The following is a 22,199-nucleotide window of genomic DNA, read 5'->3' on the forward strand; positions in this document are numbered from 1 at the left end:
TGATTCACTGTTTCAGAGTTGATTGAAGAAAATAAATTTCTCAGTGTTGAGTTTTAGGATTCTTCTTTTTAATATATATGCTACCCTCAGATAAAAAGAAATTCTCCTGTACTTTCACTGTATATTGCAATTTACAGCATACTTTATGCTTTTTATTAATTATTTCCACTGTAATATACACAGTGAAGGCATAAAATTAAATACCCTTAGGTTCAATGATAAGTCAGTTGATTACAAATTTTTAAAGTAAAAATATGATAATAAGAATCACTTAGCAGATAAATCCTGTTAATCGTTCGAAGTAGTAATAAGTACTAAAGCCAATAGCTTTATCAAGGACAGTGTTTGGATCTTCTTGATAATTTCCAAGATTTACGATAAAATGTGAAGTGTATGATGCAACGTTCTATTCAATAAATATGATAATAGATTGTACAAGTTACAGTAAATGTGCAAGGTAATTGAAGCAATATTTAACTAAAATGGACACATAAAAATATGATGTATAAAATTAACGTAAATTAAAATCATTATTTTTTATTGCAAATATTTTTTTTAATGGCATGATTATTGTGTATGTGAACTAAGCAGTCTAATGTCTAGAACAAATAGTCAAATTTATAGCAAGGACAGACACTGTTCTTTTAGCTTCTGACCAGACGGACAAATATGGAAAAGATTAAAAATTTGTCGGGATGGCTTTATACCTATTCATATTAGTCACCCTGTAATATGATATCACATGATGTTCAAAAAATAATAGAAAAGTCAGGTTCTTGTAATACGAACAGAAATTATATTGTTTCCATTAAAGAGCACTAATGTAGCATCATAAAGATTTCTGCCCATATACAACACCCAATTCTGCCTTTTTTAAAGTAATCAATTTATTCTTCAGTACAATCTTGAGGGTGAAGTATATAATAGCATAGCTTGAGAAAAGCTTAGCATTGCTTTAATTCTGAAACCTTTCAAACTTTACTTTTCTTTCACTGATTCATCGTTAGATAATCGTAATTTCAAATTAAAATTATTACTGGAATTTATTTTATATACCTGTTAATGTATTACTTGGAGAACTCGATGTATAAACTCTGTTGGTTTCCCAGACAACGCAAAGAATATAATTTAATTTTTCAGTCTGTTGACATAAGTTTGTTGTTTAGTGCTAACTTAACGAGTCATCTCAGTAGAATAGCTTGACCCATACAAATTACAGTAGTTGCCTTGCCTGTTGTGTATACATCATTATGAACTCAACAAAATTGATGTAGATTCCCATTATATTGTTCCTTAAGGAATATATTAGTAATTTATTTATAGTACTCATGTTCTTAATGAAGTATGTCAGTCAGGTATAAATTCATTCTAAACAAAGGTCTAATAAACATTTATTTTCAGCAAAAAAGAAAAAGAAGATAATAGTAATAATAAAGCAATCTTAATGATTACTTTCTATTTCTCTTTATTCACTTTATAACTTATCCAAAACATTAGTATTTAATAAAAAAAAACATACAGATTAGTTATTTGTTTGTAAATTTTCCTTCTGCTATTCATTTTCAACAATTAAAAAGCTACATGCAGGTAATAAAAGTATACAATAATAAATTAATAATGTAATAAAAAAAAGGGGAGTAGTTAATATTAAATAAATTGTTATAGTGAAATTCATGTGAAATATAATTAAATATTTCTTAGAATGGTAAGGCCAGCAATTAGAAAAATGTTAATTAAGATGATGATTATTAAAATAATGTAAAGCCGTTGTGGGAAAAAAATAATATTAATTAGCTTCATTTTCATTTTGACCAGATTTTATTCCAAAGTATGGAAAACCTGTTAAATATAAAAAAATTCCTGATGGATGATGCCCTAATTGGATAAACTCGCATACATCATAAATTATTTGGTGCAGATGACGCATTCTATTAGCCTTTTTTTCTATTAGTCGAAGTTACTTAATGTTTTCAAAAGCCTATCTGTGATGCTTTTCATGGTAGTATGGTTGAATTTTTTTTTTGTACTTTTACATGAGCATTAATATATACGAAAAATATATTAATATATCGGAAAAAACACTGATTTTTCACCCCTTCCCTGGCTACAATCAATTGTAATTGAAAATCCAGACAGCATAAAAGAGATTATTTTGCTTAAGATTTTTAGTAGAGATAGTAATCTCCTTTTCCTACCCAGAAACGTACCATCTCTGTCTTTCATCCGGAGGTCCTGAGTTTAAATCCCAGTTAGGAATGGCATTTTTCATATGCTATAACATTTCCATTTTCATATTCCCATGCACAAGGTTTTAGTTTATATGGTGAATTAATCATAACAAAATAAATTATTTAAAAATATTTAAATAAACTAAATTACAATAATCAGTATCAAAGTGCTGTAATTATAGTGCATCTAATAGTTATTGTTATATTTGTAGTAATCTGTAAGTTACATTTTTTCAGTAAATCTGACCAAATGCCTTTGTGTGTCAAAATTGTCTTTTTTTTTTTTTTTTAATACAAAAATAATAAAATGGAATTTAGAGTATATAGAAAGGATTTCAGTAATTGTTTGATAAATAAGAATTGGAAAGCAAATATTGTTTTATCAACTTGTTTTATAAAACCAATATTGTTTTATCAAATAAGTAAATATTATTTTATTTGATCCTCAAATGAAATTTTAAATATCTAAAATTTCACACTTTTGTCTGCATTTTTTAGGCATGACTGCAGTAATAAACCAAAAGAAGTTCTTTGTAGTATTTAGAATCCTTGAATTAGCATTCTTTGATTTAAATTTAAAAAAGAAAGTGTTTTGAGTAATCTGGAATGACGTTGGTTATTCTGTAAGTGTGAATCCATGTAACTATTATATGCTGTTTATTATTTTTTTTTAATGGATAGTTGTAAAAATTCATTATTGCTACAATATAAGTTCCTTAGACCATATTGCTTAAAATGAAAACTAATAATTTTAAGTGAATAGTAAAAACTTTTTTTTTAATTTTATGAAAATTCTCTGTAGGCCCTTAAAGTATGCACAAAAAATGAATAATGATAATTATTAAGATTTTTATTAACTTCATCCAGTATATTTATTTGTAGTGTTCGAGTTCTGTCAGCAACAAACATTAAAATCTTATAAAAACCTTGAGATATTTTTGAGAAATTCTCTTTTGATATTTTTTTAGAAATGTGAAAAAATTACTTTAATAATATTGTAAAAGTTAATTGCAGTTACCCAAAATTATATTAATAAAAAATATAAATTTTATCTAAATTATCTAAACCATTTTCAGTAATCCTTTCAGTTTTGAAATTTTAAACAGAAATGACAGTCAAAATTAGTAGAATGGAGACCTTTTTTTTCTTTATGAACAACCACAAGAAATACTTTACGACCTCTGGATCATGAAAGATGGAACAGTCATGAGTACTTGTACTTATCAATTTTAACAAGTAAAGTAGTTTTGGATGATCCTAAAACCTTCTTTCGGTACTCTTTGGAATGAATATATATGTTTTTATATATGACTGACACATTGAGTTCTTTAGTAGTGTTTGTAATCATTTTTTCCTGAGTGAGTCATGGCATATTTCACCTACTAAAAAAAAATTCATTATCGTAATCATTAATCTATAGCTCTTGTACGGTGCAAGCCAGAATATTTGAAATATGTAGAAGTTAATGTTGTTTTCTGTTGTTGTTAAAGTTGTAGGAGTTATTTTGCTTTCTTTCCTTCAAGTCAGTTACAAACATTCAATGCATCTACTCATTGTTCTGAGGGAACATATAGTAATGTTTTTAATTCTAAAAAAAACTATACTTCTACAGTTCTTCAGTTGTTATTTTTTGTTTATTTATAAATAAATTTACTATTCATATAAATTCATTTGAAGAATTATCTTTATATACTTTGTTTATATTGATTAACAGAGTTGTTATTAATAAATAGATATTTTATTCAAATCTGTATGTAATCGTACATGGGAATCATATTAGGAAGATTAGGTGCCCCACAGATAAGATAAAAAAATTTTCCTAACATATACCTGAACATATCACAAGCAACGGAAAAATAAAACCCAATCAGAATAATTTCACAAAATCCAAATTAATTTAACCTTATATTAATACATAAAAATAATAAATATATGAGATATTTTTATTTTTTATTATTATTGTATAAGAATTCATCAATAGAATTATATTGTTTCTTCAAAAGAGATTTTTTTTCATTTTATTTTAAATAAATTAAAATTTAAAAAAGGTTACATTATTTATTTGACTTGCTAATTGTAAAGGTTTTTTCCAAAGCAGAAGATGGTTTTATTTGTTTATTTATGTTTTTTAAGAGCATTATCATGCTACTATGAATTATTTCTAACTAGTTTATTTTTATAGTGTAACTATAATATATTTAAGTGTTTCTAAAATTTATAATTTTTTGGCTTGTTTAGGTAGGAGACATTCAAAATGTTTTTTTGGAAGCACAAAATACTTTTACATTCTGGGAAATTTTAATGCTACTTCCCTCTTTATGAACCAGCAGATAGTTTTTCATTTCTTGAAGGTGTTGAAAATGAAAACTTAATTATTTATGAGATCATCCCTTTAGCTTATCTACATATTGAAAATAGTTCACTAAATATAAATGTATCAATTCCTCTTTGATTTTATACTTTAGATTTTAATAACATACAGTTAAATTTTATTTATACTATTGTTTTTATAACATTAATTTTTTATTTTGTAATATTGTCTCCTCAAGTATTTCTTTGGATGTAATTACATAGGATTTCTGAAAGGTAATATTAATTTAAGAATAAGAGCGAAGTTACTGTGATACACTGATTCAACTTAATGACGATAAGATTATAAGCCTATCCTTTTTTATATTTATAACATCATTTACGTTTTAAAATTTAATTTTTAATGTTATAAGAAAGTTCAATATTTTTAATATTAATTTCTAAAATTGTTTGTTTATAATTAAACTTGATGATAATTAAACTTGTTTATAATTAAACTAATAATTTGATGATAATGGAAGACTTTGTAATGAGGAGAAAGGATATTCTTTTATGTCCTGTTCTTGTTTCATCTTTGTAAATACCTCTTGTTTTTTATTGGTACTATATTGCAATACCCTTCTCTTAAATGATGTTCTACTCCATTGTATTGTTGAGAATATTTACTATTAAAGTTCTTATTTATAAGTTGATTAATTTTGTATTTCATATCTTTTGTGTTTCCATCTTTTTAAAACAGATTTAATGTAGCTTAAACTACAATCTGTTCTTTGAACTTTGTTACCTCACGACCTCTTCTCTGAAATAATCTTGGCTTAAAACAAACCTTTTTTTAATATTCCATTATCACCTAAGTATACCCAACTTCTGTATATCATGTCTTTTTAAATATTATGTACTTTGTTTGGAATCAAATGTTCTTGATTTATTACTTACAGTGTTTATTCTAATTTATCAGAAAATATTGTGACAGTGTGTTTTTTAAATCTTTCTTGAGTAGATAAATAATTGTTTCCACAGCTTTTATCATCTTTATTACAAAATTCCTGTACAGCCTCCCTCCATGGGGCAAAATGATAGCACCTATCATTTTGCCCAAAAAAAAATCGTTAGTTGTTTACCTTTCACTTAAAAGATTTTAGATTAAAATCCTAGTTAGCTTAATGGTTTTATATATTACAGAATTCATCATCTTAGAAAAAAAAATAGTTAGCAAATAATTGAAAAAACTGATTCTAACTAAATAAAAGCCTGTAATAAATTTTTTGACCACTTACACTGGTAATAAAATACAGCATTATATAAAATGTAACATTCAACTACATCCCAAAACTGTCAATCATTGTTGACTTAATATATGTCCTAATATCTAAATAAATTAAAAATCTATTTGTATTCTATTAGCCGTATTGAACTTAATCCATCCATCATCATTCATTTTTATATATTTTTCTCTTTTAGCTAAATCTTTTCTGATTGTAACATAAACACTGATGTTTTAATTTTATTGAGACTAAACATATTAATTCTTATATTATGATCAGACTTATATCTGTTGTTAAATAGGATGTTTTAACCACTTTAGAAATTTAAAAAATAAATCTTTGATTTTTTTAAATATTACTAAAACCAAAATAATAATAAAGGATTTATGGAAACGTGCAAAAATGATTTCAAAGCATAAAATAGTTTTGTAGCAAACTGTTTAAAATATCTATATTAATTTATTAATGGATTATTTTACTTATTATTGCAAGATTAAAAAAAAGAGATATAGTTAACAAAATGAGAGCATTGCTAGCTAGTAATTAGTCTGCTTCTGGCAAAATAAAAGAATGAGAATATATGTAAAAGAAATATTATGTAGTAAAATATGTAAGAAATATCTTTCTGAAGCGATAAAAAGTATAGTATTATATAGTAAACTGATTATTTAGATTCCTAAGAAGAGAAATATTACCATATCTAAAAATTTATTAAAAACTGGTGACGAACTTGCGAAGAAAAAGTGTCAACATGAAGATCCACTCAATACTAGTAGTAGCTGTTACTGTTGTGACTTTTGGTTTATGTGATCTATTTGGAAAGACCTTTTACATTCTCTGCATTTTAATTTCACTCAGCCAATTATGGTCTCCTTTTTCAATTAACCTTTGATAGAAACTTGAACATTTAATGAGCTACAATAACTTATACACCATTTACCAGAAGAGGCCGATCTAAAATGTTGAGGCTTTTCTTTTAGTTTACATTATTTTTAATGTTAACATGGCTTTTTTTTATCTTTTAGTATACTTTAACAAATTAGAGTTGAATAAATACTGGATCAAAGAAAGTGTCTGTTTGCTTTATATCATATTACAAAGTATTACTTTGTATCATACTTTATTTCTGTATTTATCTATCCTTTTAACTGCAGGCATATTACATATGAATTAAAATTTTCAATTTCAATAGAATTAAAGCATCAGTCTTAAAAAAAACATCAGGTACAATTAAAAAAAGTTATAGACAAAGATAGAAACAAATATAAATGGGTGATATTGAGTTGATCAGTAAACTACCTGACAAACTTAAGTTTTGCTTCTCTGTTAAATACATATATGATTACTAATACAATCTCATCTTACAGTGTTGGGATACTTTCTTCCTGTTTCTAACAGTCATTCTTCAGTTTATAAACAACCCTTTAATTTAATATTATAGCTATTAAAATTATTCAAGACTATTTTAACCACTCCAATGCACTACGATAGTTGAAAACTATGATTTAAATAAACTATTGAAAAAGTTAAATTATATAATGATTTTTCAGTAGTACTTAACATAAAGAAGAATTTTTCTTTTAAGAAATATATCAATACATTGATAACTGTTGGTGGAAAAAGTTGAGTTTTGTTCTGCTTTTAAAAATTGTTCTTTTCTATAATATTTTTATGAGTTGCAGTTTATTTAGTAAGGGCAGTAGGAAGTAGAAAAAATTATCCATAAAATAACTTCTTTTCTTTAGTTCAGATTCAATATTTATAACTGTCAGAATTTTTAAGTATTGTGAAATATGTTTAAAAGGAGGTTTCAATAAGATGGCTTTTTTTTTTAATTTTTTATTTGATCGTCAGTAGAAAAGTAACAACCAGATACATTTTCACTGAACTATGAGGGTTGGCTGAAAACAGTTTTTTTGGGATTTTTTTACTTTTATTTTTCAATATAATCTTCACAAAGACTAATACACTTTGCATAACGGTGTTCTAATGCAGTTATACCAACTTTATAATATGATTTTCTCAAGCTCCTCAAAACTCATTTACTCTATTAATGACTTCCTTGTTGCTCTCAAATCATTGTCCACCAAGCCATTTTTTAAGGTTAGGAAATAGGTGATAGTTGCTGGGTGTTAAATCTGGTGATTAAAGGGCTTGGGAAAACAATTTGAATCCCTGTTCATTGATTTTAGCCATCGTGACGATTGACGAATATGCTGGTGCGTTGTCATGGTGAAACGAGTTTTTTTTCTCTAGATTTTAGGTTTTCTTTTTACTTCATTGCTCAAATGTTGCAATAAGTTTATATAGTACTCACCTTTGATTGTTTTACCTTTTTCAAGGTAATCAGTAAAGACAATTCCTTTTGTGTCCCATAAAACAGTCACAGTAAAGGTTACTGTGACTGTCAACCAATAAGGTATTGGTTGACAAAGGTTTTGTCTTTTTTCAGGTTGGTTCACCTGGTCCTGTCCATTGTTTTGATTGTTGTTTACTTTCAAGAGTATAATGGTAGACCCAAGTCTCATCCACAGTTATGAATAATTGCAAAGGATTCTGTTTGTATAGTACCAAGTTCTCAGTTGAAACAGTCTTCCATTCAACTTTTGCACAAGTGGTGCAAACATGGCACTCTCCTCGTGCAGAGCTTCTCCATGCCCAAGTAATTATGTTAAATATTACCTACACATTTATTTGATGTTTAAAAGTCTCAGCTATCTCAGGCTTTTTTAATTTGCAGTCCCCCAGCATGATTATATAGATTTTCTATTTTCATTTCAGGAGTTTAGTTCATCATCAGTACTTTTGCAACCTTTGAATTCAGAAACCACTGTTTTATCATTGAATATGATGGAGAAGAATGTTTTAGTGTTGAATCCATTTCTTGTTTGGTCTCGAATGGTGTTAAACCTTTCAAATAGAAGTATTTTATTAGTGTATGTTTTTCCAATTTCTCCATTTTCATGAAAATAACAAGGGCATATTTTTCAATAAAACTGTAAAGCTGTAAAACCTAGACTGACACTTGAAATTCTCATTCTTAGTACTTGAAATTTGGATACAAGCTAGTGAAGGATATTACTGTATAATAGCAGTAAGAAATTAGACCTGCTGGCACCATCTGTGAGTTAGGCAGAAAGCTTCTCAGCCCACCCTTGTATGTCTGTTACAATTCTACTTCAGTTCTTTCATAGTTTCATTATTTCAGTTGACAGTGACTTAAAAAGGGTTATGAAATTACAAAAAAGTTCCATTAATGTAGCAAATAACTTAATTGTATGTTAAAAAAAAGTTAAATAACCAAACTTAGACATTAGACATGTTGCAGGACCTTGTACTTGTCTGTACAGCTCCTTTACTGTGTAACAATTCTAAAGGCAAAGTTAATAGCTCATTTAGCTCTAGTAAATTGTTTGCTCATATCAGATACATAGTATAGAGATGAAGTCCAGGTTGTGACTAAGACAATGCCGATGGTATATATCCAATGAAGATGGAATGAAAGGTAATAAACAGGTACAAGTAATGGAGAAGAAATCTTCAGACATTATAATTTGTCAAACAACTTTTCTGCAATTTCTATAATACCTACCATATTATTATCACTACAATTATAGTACCATTAATAAACAATATTTAAACAAAAAAGGTAATTTAAATATTTATCAAGCATTAATAAAACTATCAGTAATGTTAATTACATTTAAAAGAATTAATTACATTTATATTGTGAGCAGTATAAATGAAAGAATATCCTTAAATAGTTTAAAAAATGTCTAATTGATAAATTGGTGTGTTATTTTTTATATGTTGTTTACAAATGACTTATTTTAGATTACATGAATATTGCAAGTATGAGTAGTTAAAATGATTTATTTTAAATTTGTTTTACTACTTTTATTATTGTCTTATAATGATAAATTGAAAAAAAATTTATATATTCATTCTTATTTATAAAAAATAAATTTATATATATATATATTTTTCAAACATTACATTTACCACTGTATTAAATAAAATAAACAATAATTATATTATAACCACCAAATAAAGTCATAATAAAAAGGTAAGAACACTTACCTAACTGTAGCACTCGGAGTATCATTCCATCTTCAGCAGTCAAAAATATAAATTACACAATAATTAAAATAAAATAAAATTAAAATAGATTTCATCAGTGTGTATATACTATTTCAATAAATTAAAATCTCTATTACATACCATGGTATTTTATATTAAATTATTTAGTTATTAAAATAAATTTATGTTTGTTGTAAAAGATATTTGGTAACATTTGAAAATTTAATATTTCCTTTTTATTTGTTTTCACAAAGTAAAAATGGAAATATTGTGATGGCAAAAAATTTCAGATTTCAACCGAAATATCCGTTTTGACCATCCCTGAATCTATTTTGACTAGTTTCGGCGTGATGTCTGTACGTACATACATATGTATCTCGTATAACTCAAAAACAATTAGCCACAGATGTTGAAATTTTGGATTAATGACTGTTGTAACATCTAGTTGTGCACCTCCCTTTTTGATTGCAATCGACTGAACCAAAAGTGTCCAAAAAAGCCCAAAATCCAAAACAATTTGAATTTTGGACTTTTTCTTAACTGCAGTAATAAGCTCTCATTGAGAGCTTTTCAACAATGAATCACAAGTGGTAATTAATTTCATTGTTTCCAGAGTTACAGCCAAATGAAAGTATAATTAATTAAATATTTGGATCTTATTAGGGGAAGGCACATCAATTCGAATCAGAATTCATCTCCTTTTTTTAACTTTTTTTTTAATTTAAATATATTGATTCATTAATAATTATTAACCTCTGATTGTAAAAACCATTTTTACAATAAATAATAATTCAATAATACTAAAAAATATCAGAAAATATTTAAAATTCTATGTGCATATCAATTTTTTTTTTAAATCTGTATATTTACTTTAATAGGCGTAGAAGAAAGTCGTGTGTTGCCCACATCAGATTTTTTATTATTATTAAAGGGCTTCAAAAACCTTTTTATAAATGATCTGGTAGTTTTACCTGTGTATATATGATCACGATCGTTACATCTGATTTTATAAATTTCACAAAGTTCAGATTTGTCCATACATATCTTTGATATGTAAAATATACTTTATTCATTTACCTGGTATGTAAAAAAACCGCTCTACTCATTTTTATGAAATGTGTTAGTAATTTTTATACTATTACTATTTAGATATTTAAACGTAATAAATTCATTAGGTAAAATACATTTATAATTATCATTATTATTGTAGGTGACTGTAAATGTGCTTTTATCCTACATTTTTTTTATTATTTAAATGTTTTTTAAGTAATCTATCAATGAAACTGTTGTTATATTTATATTTGCAATATTCTATATGTATTTGATTTCTTTATTCATTTATATATATGCTCTATGGATCATACTATATTAGTGTTTATTTTGTATATCCAAGGGGTATTTGAGGATTTGTGAATTGCATATAGATTATAATTAGGTTTTGTTATAAACATCATCTACAATTTTGTTATTTACTATTTCAATATTTACATCTAGGTAATTGATATTGCAACTTATTTAGAGTTAATTTGTAAATTTTAAATCTTCAGTCTTTAATCATGTTCATTATTTATATTTTCATTTTATATATGTTTACTAAATCTAATCCTTTCTGTTTAGTTATAGAAACTCTCAAAATCCCTTTTTTATAAACACCTTGTCATCAGTATTGGAAAGGTTTGTGGATTTTGAAAAATAGGAATTTGACCATTTTTTGTAATTGGTTACATAATGTATTGTTGATTGATTTATAATAGGAAGAATTTTTTATCTGATGTCCTGGGTTCTTGATTTGAATAAAAGTAATATCTATTTTCTGGTTGATGTGGGTAATAGATTTCATTCATTGTTGGTAGTCTTAGGAATAATAAGTTTATTTATATTGACCTGATTAAAGTCACAAATAATGAAGTATAGCATACAGGTAATGAAATTTTAAAAAGTATTAATTCTTTTTTGGTAGATATGTAATAGCAAAGTATCACAATTTAAATAAGAATTATTTTGGAACAGCTTCTGTTGTTTTATGTAGGAAACTAATCAATAGAATCATTTCAATGTAATATTTTATTACATTAAAACTAATTATTTTAATATTTTAATTGAGGTATCAGATTTGGCATTAAGTGCAAAACTCAACCACACAGACTTGTATTCTGAATGAAAACGTATGCTTCTACCACTAGAACTTATTACCTGCTGTAACCAAAATTCAGGCAATCACACGAGACAGAAATAAATTCCCAAATATTACATAGTTATTCTCAGCAATAACAAGTATTCCATGCCAAGCTAAGTAAGAAAACAGAACTAAAGTTTTTCACTCTCCACAGCAAAGTGGTAGCATCTTGGACTTTCATCTGGAGGTCCTGGGTTCAAATCCTCGTCAGGCATGACTTTTTTCATAAGCTTCAAATTTCCATTTTCATATTCCCATGCACAAGCTTCTTTGAAAGTTTTTCTGGTGAATTAATTCCATAAGTAAAAAAAAGTTCTTTACTGAGGTGAATTTACTGTTGCATGTAAAATCCTAAACCCATTGAAATATAAGTGATATTCAGCTCTACAATTTTCACCTTTACTGACTTCAGCAGGGAGCGGCAGTATATTGAACATTATTATTCGCAGAGAAAGCAACTCTTGACTGATGCTCTTATGTTTACTTGTTTTATACATCATAGCCATAAAATTGGGACAAGAGTGGGATAGTATGAAGAAACAAATTAATATACCTCATGGTATTCATATTTATTTACTCTCAATAACAACAGACTGGTGTTGAATAGGACTGTATCTACTTAGCAAATAATAACACTCTCATTTTCTGCTTTATTCATTCTGATTTCCTTTATAATTTTTATGTTTTACAATTCCTTTAACTTCCCCTTTTTAAATTATAAAATTATTTTTCAACATTCTTCAATAACTACTTATTTGAAAATTTCTATTTTATCTTCTTGCTTTTGTAATTTCCATCTTTTGTTGCTGCAAAATTTTGTACTTCACAATAATATAATTAGAATTTTTTCATATTTATTGTTTTATTTTAACAAATTTTTTCCACAAGAAGTTAAATTGCAAATATCAGCCAGTTTTTGATATCATCCTTATTCTTCTGTAATTACATTGCCTAAATAGCAAATTCTCCAACAGTCCTCATATTATTTCTTTTAGTTTAATTCTATTCCTACATCCTTTCTGTTACATGTTATTACCTTTCCTTTATATTTACTCCTGTTAAAACACTTACATGAAAATCTATTTCCAGTAATTATCTCTGTATTGATTTTACATGAGAACAATATTTTTCTGAAACATGTTATTACATTTTAAATAATGTTCTCATGAAAGTACTACCAGTAAGTTTTTATTCTCAGTGAGTTGAAGAGGAGGTTGCTTGACAAAATTCTATTAAGAGGTTAAGTAGAAATTGGACAGAATAATTTGTTATTTTACGATGTTGAATCAAATATAAACGGTAGTTTTGTTTTTTATAAATCTATTGATTAATAATATACACAATTCATTTTACCATTTCTCTATATAGTCTCCTTCACATTTACACATTTTTGCCAACGATTCGGAAGCTTGAATATTCCTTGTTCATAAAAAGTTTGAGGACAAGTTATCAACAAATTGCACATGTGCTCCTCAACATCTTCATTGTTTTTTAACTGTTCCCCTCCAAACAATTTGTTCAAGGGCGCAAACAAAAAAATTGTTATAGGAGGACAAATCTGGACTGTAGGGAGAGTGGTCAAGGGTTTCCTAATGCATTTTTCCAATTTATCCCTTGTCAAAATCGCAGTCTGCAGCCTGGCATTGTCATGAAGAAGGATGACATTTCTAATGGGCATACCCTATCTTTTGTTTCGGTAGGCGGCTGTTGTTGACTGTAGCAACTGGCAGTAGTAAACCCCATTCACTATTTGTTGATTGTAAAGAAAATCAGTGAGTAAAACTCCCTTGAGAAAAAAAAATCGTCGCAAGACGATGGCAAGAACTTTTCTGGCTGACAGATGGATTTTGGTCTTCACTGGGCAGTTCTCATCCTTCCTTCGGCACTCCTTACTCGCCATTTTTGACTCCGAAGTGTAATGATGGACCTATGTCTCATTACATATGACGCGCCTCAAAAAATGGTCCCCTTCTTGCCAAATCGATTTTGAAGCCCTTACAAAACTCCAACCTCACCTGTTTTTTAATTTTCAGTCAACAACCTTGAAACCCATCAAGCAATAATTTTGTTAAAGCCAAGATAATCAGTGATAATGGATTGAGCACTTGAGCACTTCCATAATTGATACCCACTTCTGACACAATTTCTTTAACAGTGAACCAGCTTTGATAAGCTCTCAAAGTTCTCAGCTGTGGGACTTGATCTTGGGCGTCAATCATAACTTTTGTTTTCTACACTTTCTCGCTCGCCATTAAATTGTCTGGTCCACGTAGACACTCAGTTCTGGGACAGTGTGCTATCCCCAAACTGTACCTTTAAACGAGTTAAAATTACTTCGGGTTTAACACCTTCATTAGTTAAAAATCTAGAATTATACATTGTGCAACATATAACAGAATCTCTTGCTCACTAATGGCTGTACTGATGACAGAACAGAGCAGAGAAGCTAATCAACTGGTTCCCTCTCTCTAACACACTGAACATTAACTCTCCACTCCGCCATCCAGCTCAGAACTGTTTGCTGCATAGAATAACAAAATTACCATTTAAATTTGATTCATCCTTGTAAATAAATGAATGTTAAAATTTTTTGTGAAACAGCATATTATTTGTTATAATTATTTTTAATTTTTCTAGGCAATGTTTTGGCCTTGTGCTGTTTTTGTCTGATAAATAAATTAATAAATAATTTTCTAAACAATTCAGTTCACCATTTATACTTCCACTTTCACTCTTACCCTTACCTATTCATAAATTTTGTTTTATAAGTCAAACAGAAATATATTTCAGCCCATGTATTAAGAACTTGCAAAAATCCTGAAAGGCTTTTGCATTATAATATTTACTATAATCCTTTTTGACAAGACAGCCTACTGTTAATATGTTTTATAAATGTAATATAATACTCCTGTTCATGTTTTGTATGACTCATATATGTAATTTATGTTCATTTCAAAACACTGGTGTATGAAGAGTTTCTTTTAAAAACACTGACATTTTGTTATTGTATCAGCCTATAATTTTGTAAGAAATAACCAATATTATAAATACTGTTCATTTCTCTTATTCCTACAGTGGTACAATTAATTCAAAAAACATCCTTTACTTGTAAATTTATCATTTAAATATATATATATATATATATATATATATATATGTGTGTGTGTGTGTGTGTGTGTGTGTGTGTGTGTGTGTGTGTGTGTGTGTGTGTGTGTGTGTGTGTGAGACAAATATAATATAAAAATTTCTATTTAGCGAGTGATACATGTTATTCATTAAAACAGTTGATTTTTATTAAGTTTATATAAAACAACTCATCTCAGATGCACAGTTGATACTGGGTGTTGAACAGTTTGAATAAAATAAAATAAAATGTTTCATTGGCAGATGGTAGAAGTTACTTTTCATTTATTAAAAAATAATTGTAAAAACTAAATAATTATAGTAATAAGAAATATTAACATTATTTAATAAAAAAATAAAAATGAAGGAATTTCCTGATAATTAATTCTATAGAGTGGATTTGGCTAATGAAGCATCACAAAATAATATATTTAGTCATAATTTTTTTTAAAATTGAAATATACCCAGTGCCACTCAATACAAGATCTCAACGTTGTTCATGAAAATTAAAATATTTGTTAAATGTAAAATCATTGGTTAGTGTTTATTAGTTTAATTTAGATATGTTTAAATCAATATGGTTTATTTTTGAATCAGTATCAAACTATTTCCCTAAATAATTTCTAGTTATTCAGTTTTTTTTTTTTTTAACTTTTTTATTGGTGATTTTGAAATTATTCAACTTTATTTAGTTATACAATTTTCAAACCTTTATTTCTATTTTTCATGGAAATTATTCTTAAAGAATCACTTTTCACTGTTTTGATTTTAGTACTCCCACTTGATAGGATTCAAACAGTTTTATTTTTTTGGCTTAGAGGAGGTGTTTATCATTAGCTTTAGTTTTTTTTTTTACTGTCTGTCCCAAATTCTGCTATGGATATGACAATATAAATATCCTGAGGTGCAAGAGATATCGGCAAGAATTTCTTTCTTTAAAAATAATGATGTTTATTATACAACTAGCCTCTATTGTAAACGGACTGAATATCTCAATTATAGGGCAGAATATCAACTGCATTTCAATGGGGTTGGCATGTTATATACAGCTTCGAAGAATCCAAGTTGTATAGTTTGCCTTTTGTTAATGCTCATTCCTTTCTTTCCTCAGTATACTTCATAGTATGCTTGTTATTCTTGATAATGGTTATGCTGCTTTTTTGGGATGATCTATGATTCGTGTCAAGCCACTTACAACTATTACAGTTATGAATTAACTTATATATATCATCTGTTGCACTGTATTCTTCAAATTTTTGTATCCAGTCTCGCTTGCAAATTAGTGACAGATCATTTGGAACCTGTTTCGTGAAACTTTATGCTAGAGTTCTGTGCTCAAAACATATTATCTTCTCTCTGGAATAGTAAGGTAAAAATAAAATAAAATCCATTGTACTTCATAAAAAAGCTTTGCTTCTGTAATGTGATATATACATATACTCTACAAGAAATGTATTGGAGTTACTTAAAGTTTTTTTTTTTTTATATATAAAAACATTACAGAAAGGATTAGATTTTATTCATAAGCTTAAATCTTTCAGCTTATAATTGTATCAAATCCAAATGGTTCACATTGTGCATAATGATTATACAACATTTGTTTTAAAATATAAAAATTATTAAACTTTGATTCAATAACTTTTATAAAGTATTACATTTTTGTCTAGTGAAATTAAATAGTGAGTTTTTATGCAAATTAATCTTTTGTTAGCATTCACTCATTATTATTGTTTAAAAAATACCCTAAGGAATTAGGTTCATAACAATACAGTTTCTTTGTTTTTATTTAAAAAATTAATTAATAGAATAGATCAAATTAATAATAAATATAAAGCATAAAAAATAATTATATATACAATAATATTATTTAAAATGAATATAATTATCATATTATTTGAAGACAAATTATACTTAAAACTACAGTGCCTATATACAGAAAAGTAAAAGTTACATCAAACATATGTATTACAAAAACTGTACTTCTCTGTAATTATGGCTTTGTTTAACTTTGTTGTTTTCTTGGCAATATCAGATATTTATGCAATCAATGATTGAATGTAAAAGTTAAATCAAACATACATATTACAAAAACTATACTACTCTGTAATTATGACTGTTTAACTTAGTCAATGTTACTTTCTTGGCAATATCAGATTTTTATGCAACCAATGATGAATAAACAAACAATAAAAAAAAGATCAACTTATTAATACCACTTTTTTAATGTATTACAGAATTGGTTAGAAGTGGTAAAGTGTTGAAATAATTCATTCTAGAGGCAAGGCGTTTCAGTGCTCAAAACATTTATGCAAGTTATGCTCATTTGTATGTACATAACTTATGTACATTTGTATTGTAACTGTTGTTGTGGACGACCTGACATGAATCACAAGACTCCTGAAAATGACATAGCCACCCTCAAGAATTTCAAACACAAAGGTTTACTAGAGAAATAATCTGTGAAGTGGTACTTTGTTGCCTTCTCTAAATATATTATTGCTTATCAAAATGCCATGCTCATTGATTTGCAACTGATATTCAGCCCTGCAGTTTACACCATTACTTTGTTTGAAGGGAAGGCTGTATAAAAAGTTTTATTCTCAGAGAAGGCACTATGAGTCGTGTCTCTGTATATCAAGAACTTTACATTCATCACAGCAATTAGTGTAAAATTAATTTACACCTTTTTTTTTGTGAAAAAATGGGTTACATAAACCATTGGTAGATTTAATTTATTATAAAAAGGAAGAATAAATTGCCTGTAAACTTGTTACGTACTAAATAATAAAATAATTTAAATTTATAATTTATGAAATTTATTAAATAGTAAGTAAAGTACAACAAATAAAAAATAAAATAATTAGAACGTAATAAATCAGTTAAGTGTGGGTATGAATCTGAATTTGCAGATTTTTTATGCTACATGAAGTTTACTAGCAGAGGCTATCTTTCATGTTGGTGCATTCACCAAACTAGTCACATGTTTGTGGCTTGCCTTTAGTTGACACATTTTTATGAGCTTCTGAGGTAATTTATAGCATCTTTTAACTACACGTATGTCATTTAATTTAGGGAGAGATCTACTTGCTACTACACACTTATTTTAAAAGTTATTTGAAGCATAATTATAAAAATTCTAAAAATTTATTTAAAAAGATAAAATAATAATACATATGCAATTAAGGAACCATCTGTATTTATACCATCTGTAACTATAGTTTCATGTTTCGGTTTATTCATACTTCATCTACCAACATCTGCTGGTAAATGAAAGAAAGAAACTTTAATTTACTTTTTTGTGTAATTTTATTTTTTATCTGATTATAATTTTTTATACAATCTCTTCTGTCACCATTGTTATTAGAAAAGAAAAAATCTGCTGAAGGTGCAGCTGCAGTATTGCCTTCTACATCTAAGTTCACACCTGGAAAAACAACATCATCTGAATTAACATCAGAGCCTATACCAGCTATAGATCCTTCTTCTAATGTTAATAATAATTCTAGACCAGTTTTACTTAGAGAAGTAATAACAGATGAAGTTACTAAAACAAATATTAGTAATTCCAAACCATGTGATGTACTTACTGAAAGAAGATTTTCACCCTCATTTGAATTGGTGCACAGAACAGGCTCACGTAATTTTTCAGTAGACTCAGAATCAGAGGCATCTAATGAAGTAAAACAATTTAAAAAATCAGGTTCTGCTTTAGCAGAAAGCATATCTAATGATAGCCAGATAGAAATTAATCGTGTTAAATCTGAAAATAGAATACAAATGTCACTGAAAATTCCAAAAGAAATTAAAGTGGATTCAGAGTCTTTAACTGTTAACAAACTTTCTAAGGAAAAGAATTCAAGAATTCATAATAAAACACAAAATCCTTCCAAAGAAAAAGAGTGTAATTCAGGACATTCATAATTTAATAATTTGGAACTAAATAATTGAATAATTCCATTCTCATTGATTTTGCTTGTGACTTAATCTTTTATTCTTTTTATTTCTGAAAATTTGAAGTATGTATGTAATAAATAAACAATAAAAAGTTATTCAAGAGTTATTTTTAGTAAAAATGACTTTCTAATAAAATACTTCTTTAACATAGAGTTATCATCATTGAATGAAGAATGCGACTTTTAGTGAATGTTTTTTTTTAAATTCATATCCAATTTCCTTCCTATGATCCTAATTTTGTTTTGGAAGCCTGAATTTTCAAGAGATCTCAGTGTATTTTATAACTCATTAAATTTAGCTAATATTACTTTTTTCTTCTTACTAATGTTGTAGATAGTATATGACTGGTGGCTTGCTGGGGTTTCTTGAGGTATTTACTGAAAATTGTATGGTTTTTTTATTCACAATAATTAATGGTTTATATATATATATACAGTGTGTATTTATTTATTTATGATGAAGTCATGCAATAAAATTAATTAACATTTTCTACCTAAATAAGAATTCATTTGTCCATTTATTTTAATATATTTCATGTATGTGCGTGGTATATGTGTGTGTGTGTGTGTGTGTGTGTGTTTGGGGTGCAATATATTTGCAAGTTGATTCATATGTCTATACTTAGAATTTAAGTGTCCCCCCCCCCCCCCAATTTTCCTCAATAGATATTTATTCATAAGATCCTTTAGTGATTTAATATATTTAGTAATTATAAAAATTCTATTTAGCAAGATAGTTTTCTTACATCATAGTAATATTTTAACATTTATTTTGTATATTACATATCTTTCCCATTTTTTAATTGGATTAACTAGTTTAAGCATAGTTTTTTTATTACTAACATACATTTTTTATTATATTAGGGAATTGCATGGGTTATGTAAACTAAATTATATTTATCCTTTATTATTATTATTATTACATATATGCATATTTTAAATACATTTAGTTATTATTCATTTGAAGATCTTTTATAGTATTTTAGGAAAATATGAAATATGCTAACATAGGCTACTTTTAAATATTGTAGCTTATATTTATCACTTGAAATTTATTTGAGTATAATAACCTTACTTTAATTATTAATTTTTCTTTTAAACTTTTTTATAATCTATTCACTATTCATATTCATTATAAATAGATTTTATTTTAGCTTTTACATAAAATAAATAATTTTTCGCATTGTATCAGTTTCAATTTTTTTTTAACACAAGTATAGCAATTTTCATTTTAAAAAGTATGTAAATTTTTTCAGAATTTACATCTGACTACACTGCAGTAATGAAATTAATTATTGGCTACATTCTATGAAACTAATGTAAAAATATTACTATAAATAAAAATTATAACAGTTTTAAAGTAATATTTATTAGTTATTAGGATATATTCGTTTAATATTTTTATTTCTCTTTTTATATATTTATGATTTTTCTCATAAATATTAAAATTTGTAAAATAATTTCTTCATTTTTTAAGTCTTGAAGGTCTTGTTAGAGATGTCATGCTTTCACACATACCTCTTTGCTCCTCATTCATTGCCATTCTTATTATTAATTATGTAAGAAGCGTTAAATCAAATACAGCTGTGTAATAAAAATAATAGCAGTTAATGAATTTACATTACATGTTACTGCTATAGAATTAAATATTATGTCCTGGAATTTGATGATAAACATCTTAAAAATGGACTGTCAGCTTTTCATAGAGTACAAAAAATGCCACATTCCTTTCAGATATAAAAGTAAATAGATTAATTACTGTCATAAAACTTGATTGTTCAAGGTATTGGAACATTGAGCTTTTTACTTACTAAGTCCACTATATAACAATTTTTTAAAAGTGTAATAAAAAATTTGCTTGTTATAACTGTACTTTAACTTTGAATTCGTAATGAAGCCAACACAATATGTTTCATATCTCCACAAGTTATAATTATGGATATATTACATCTTCATATATTTAAAAAAAATGAAAAGCATGAAAGTTAATAATTTGGGTACTGTTAAGACTAATTAATAGTGATAATTCTATTTTGACCATTATACAAATAATACTTTGAAATTTGAAACAAGTAATTTTGGATTTCACAAGTTGTATTCAAAGGTATCTTACCTTTGAACTCAAAATCAAAATTCTAAAGCATGCTTCTCCTTTATTTTCCTAAAAATAGCCCCTTCATGCCTGGAAAAGTTTTAAAGGAAACTGTCAAATGTGACAAATTGATCAGACAATTTTGATGTACACCTTATGAGAAGCTGACTAACTAACTATTTCTGTGATATTTGTCCTCAAACTCAACCAAGAAATAGTATTTAATCAGTAAAAAATAATTATCATTTAAACAGCTCAGTTGAATATTAGTACTTAGAAACCTCAGGAATTTTTTTTGTGCTGTCAACTGCAATAAACAGCACTTGCCTCTGTACAGCCTGTTTTATGATACTTAATTGTTGAACTTCTATTCATTATAATAGAGTATTTTACCAGTATGTTGATATCTAGGAAGCTTCATTTCTTTTTAAAGTTGCCTGATATTATAATGTTTTCAATGTGTATAACACCCATTTACCTTGCAATTCATCTATGTACACACACACATATACACACATGGACAAATTTGCTTCTTTTAGAGCCTTGATTTTGTGAGAAACTAAATCAAATGAAATTTGACAACAATCAATGGGATGAAGTGGGATATTATTAATCTATAACTTAACTGTGAATTTTCATTTAATGTAAAACTAATGGTTACTTGAGTTGGTTTTTTATTTGATAATTCTCTCACTGTTAATTTGGCTTTTTGTATTAATAAAAATTGTTATTTTTTTACCTTCTCATGTGTGTGTGCGCGCGCGCGCACAATCATGGTGTTATTACCCTGGAATAAAATCCCACATTTCTGTATAATATCTAAATATATTGTACAGATTGTCTAAGAACACCATTCAATTTGACACTTTTTACATTAAAAAATAATTAAATTACACTAAAAAAATGATTTTATTTTATACAAGTGCAAAGTAATCACTGCTTGTAAATAGATTTATTTGTTATTCTAGATTA

The 22,199-nt window shown here is 26.9% G+C and overlaps 1 protein-coding gene across 9 annotated transcripts in view; it reads left to right on the forward strand.

Moving 5' to 3' along the window:
* Positions 1-22,199, forward strand: part of CaMKII (Calcium/calmodulin-dependent protein kinase II) — a 724,082-nt gene that overhangs the window by 544,206 nt on the left and 157,677 nt on the right. Inside the window, exon 12 of one of the 9 annotated variants that reach the window (XM_075360389.1) lies at positions 18,547-19,109. The exons of the other annotated variants lie outside the window; for them this stretch is intronic. Coding sequence (XP_075216504.1) covers positions 18,547-19,103 — 557 coding nt within the window. The 3' untranslated portion in view covers positions 19,104-19,109. Of the gene's footprint in view, positions 1-18,546; positions 19,110-22,199 lie in introns of those variants that run through there. 9 annotated transcript variants of the gene reach the window in all.

The sequence above is a fragment of the Lycorma delicatula genome, chromosome 3 (assembly GCF_047948215.1).
Source record: "Lycorma delicatula isolate Av1 chromosome 3, ASM4794821v1, whole genome shotgun sequence".
NCBI classification, from domain to species: Eukaryota; Metazoa; Arthropoda; class Insecta; order Hemiptera; family Fulgoridae; genus Lycorma; species Lycorma delicatula.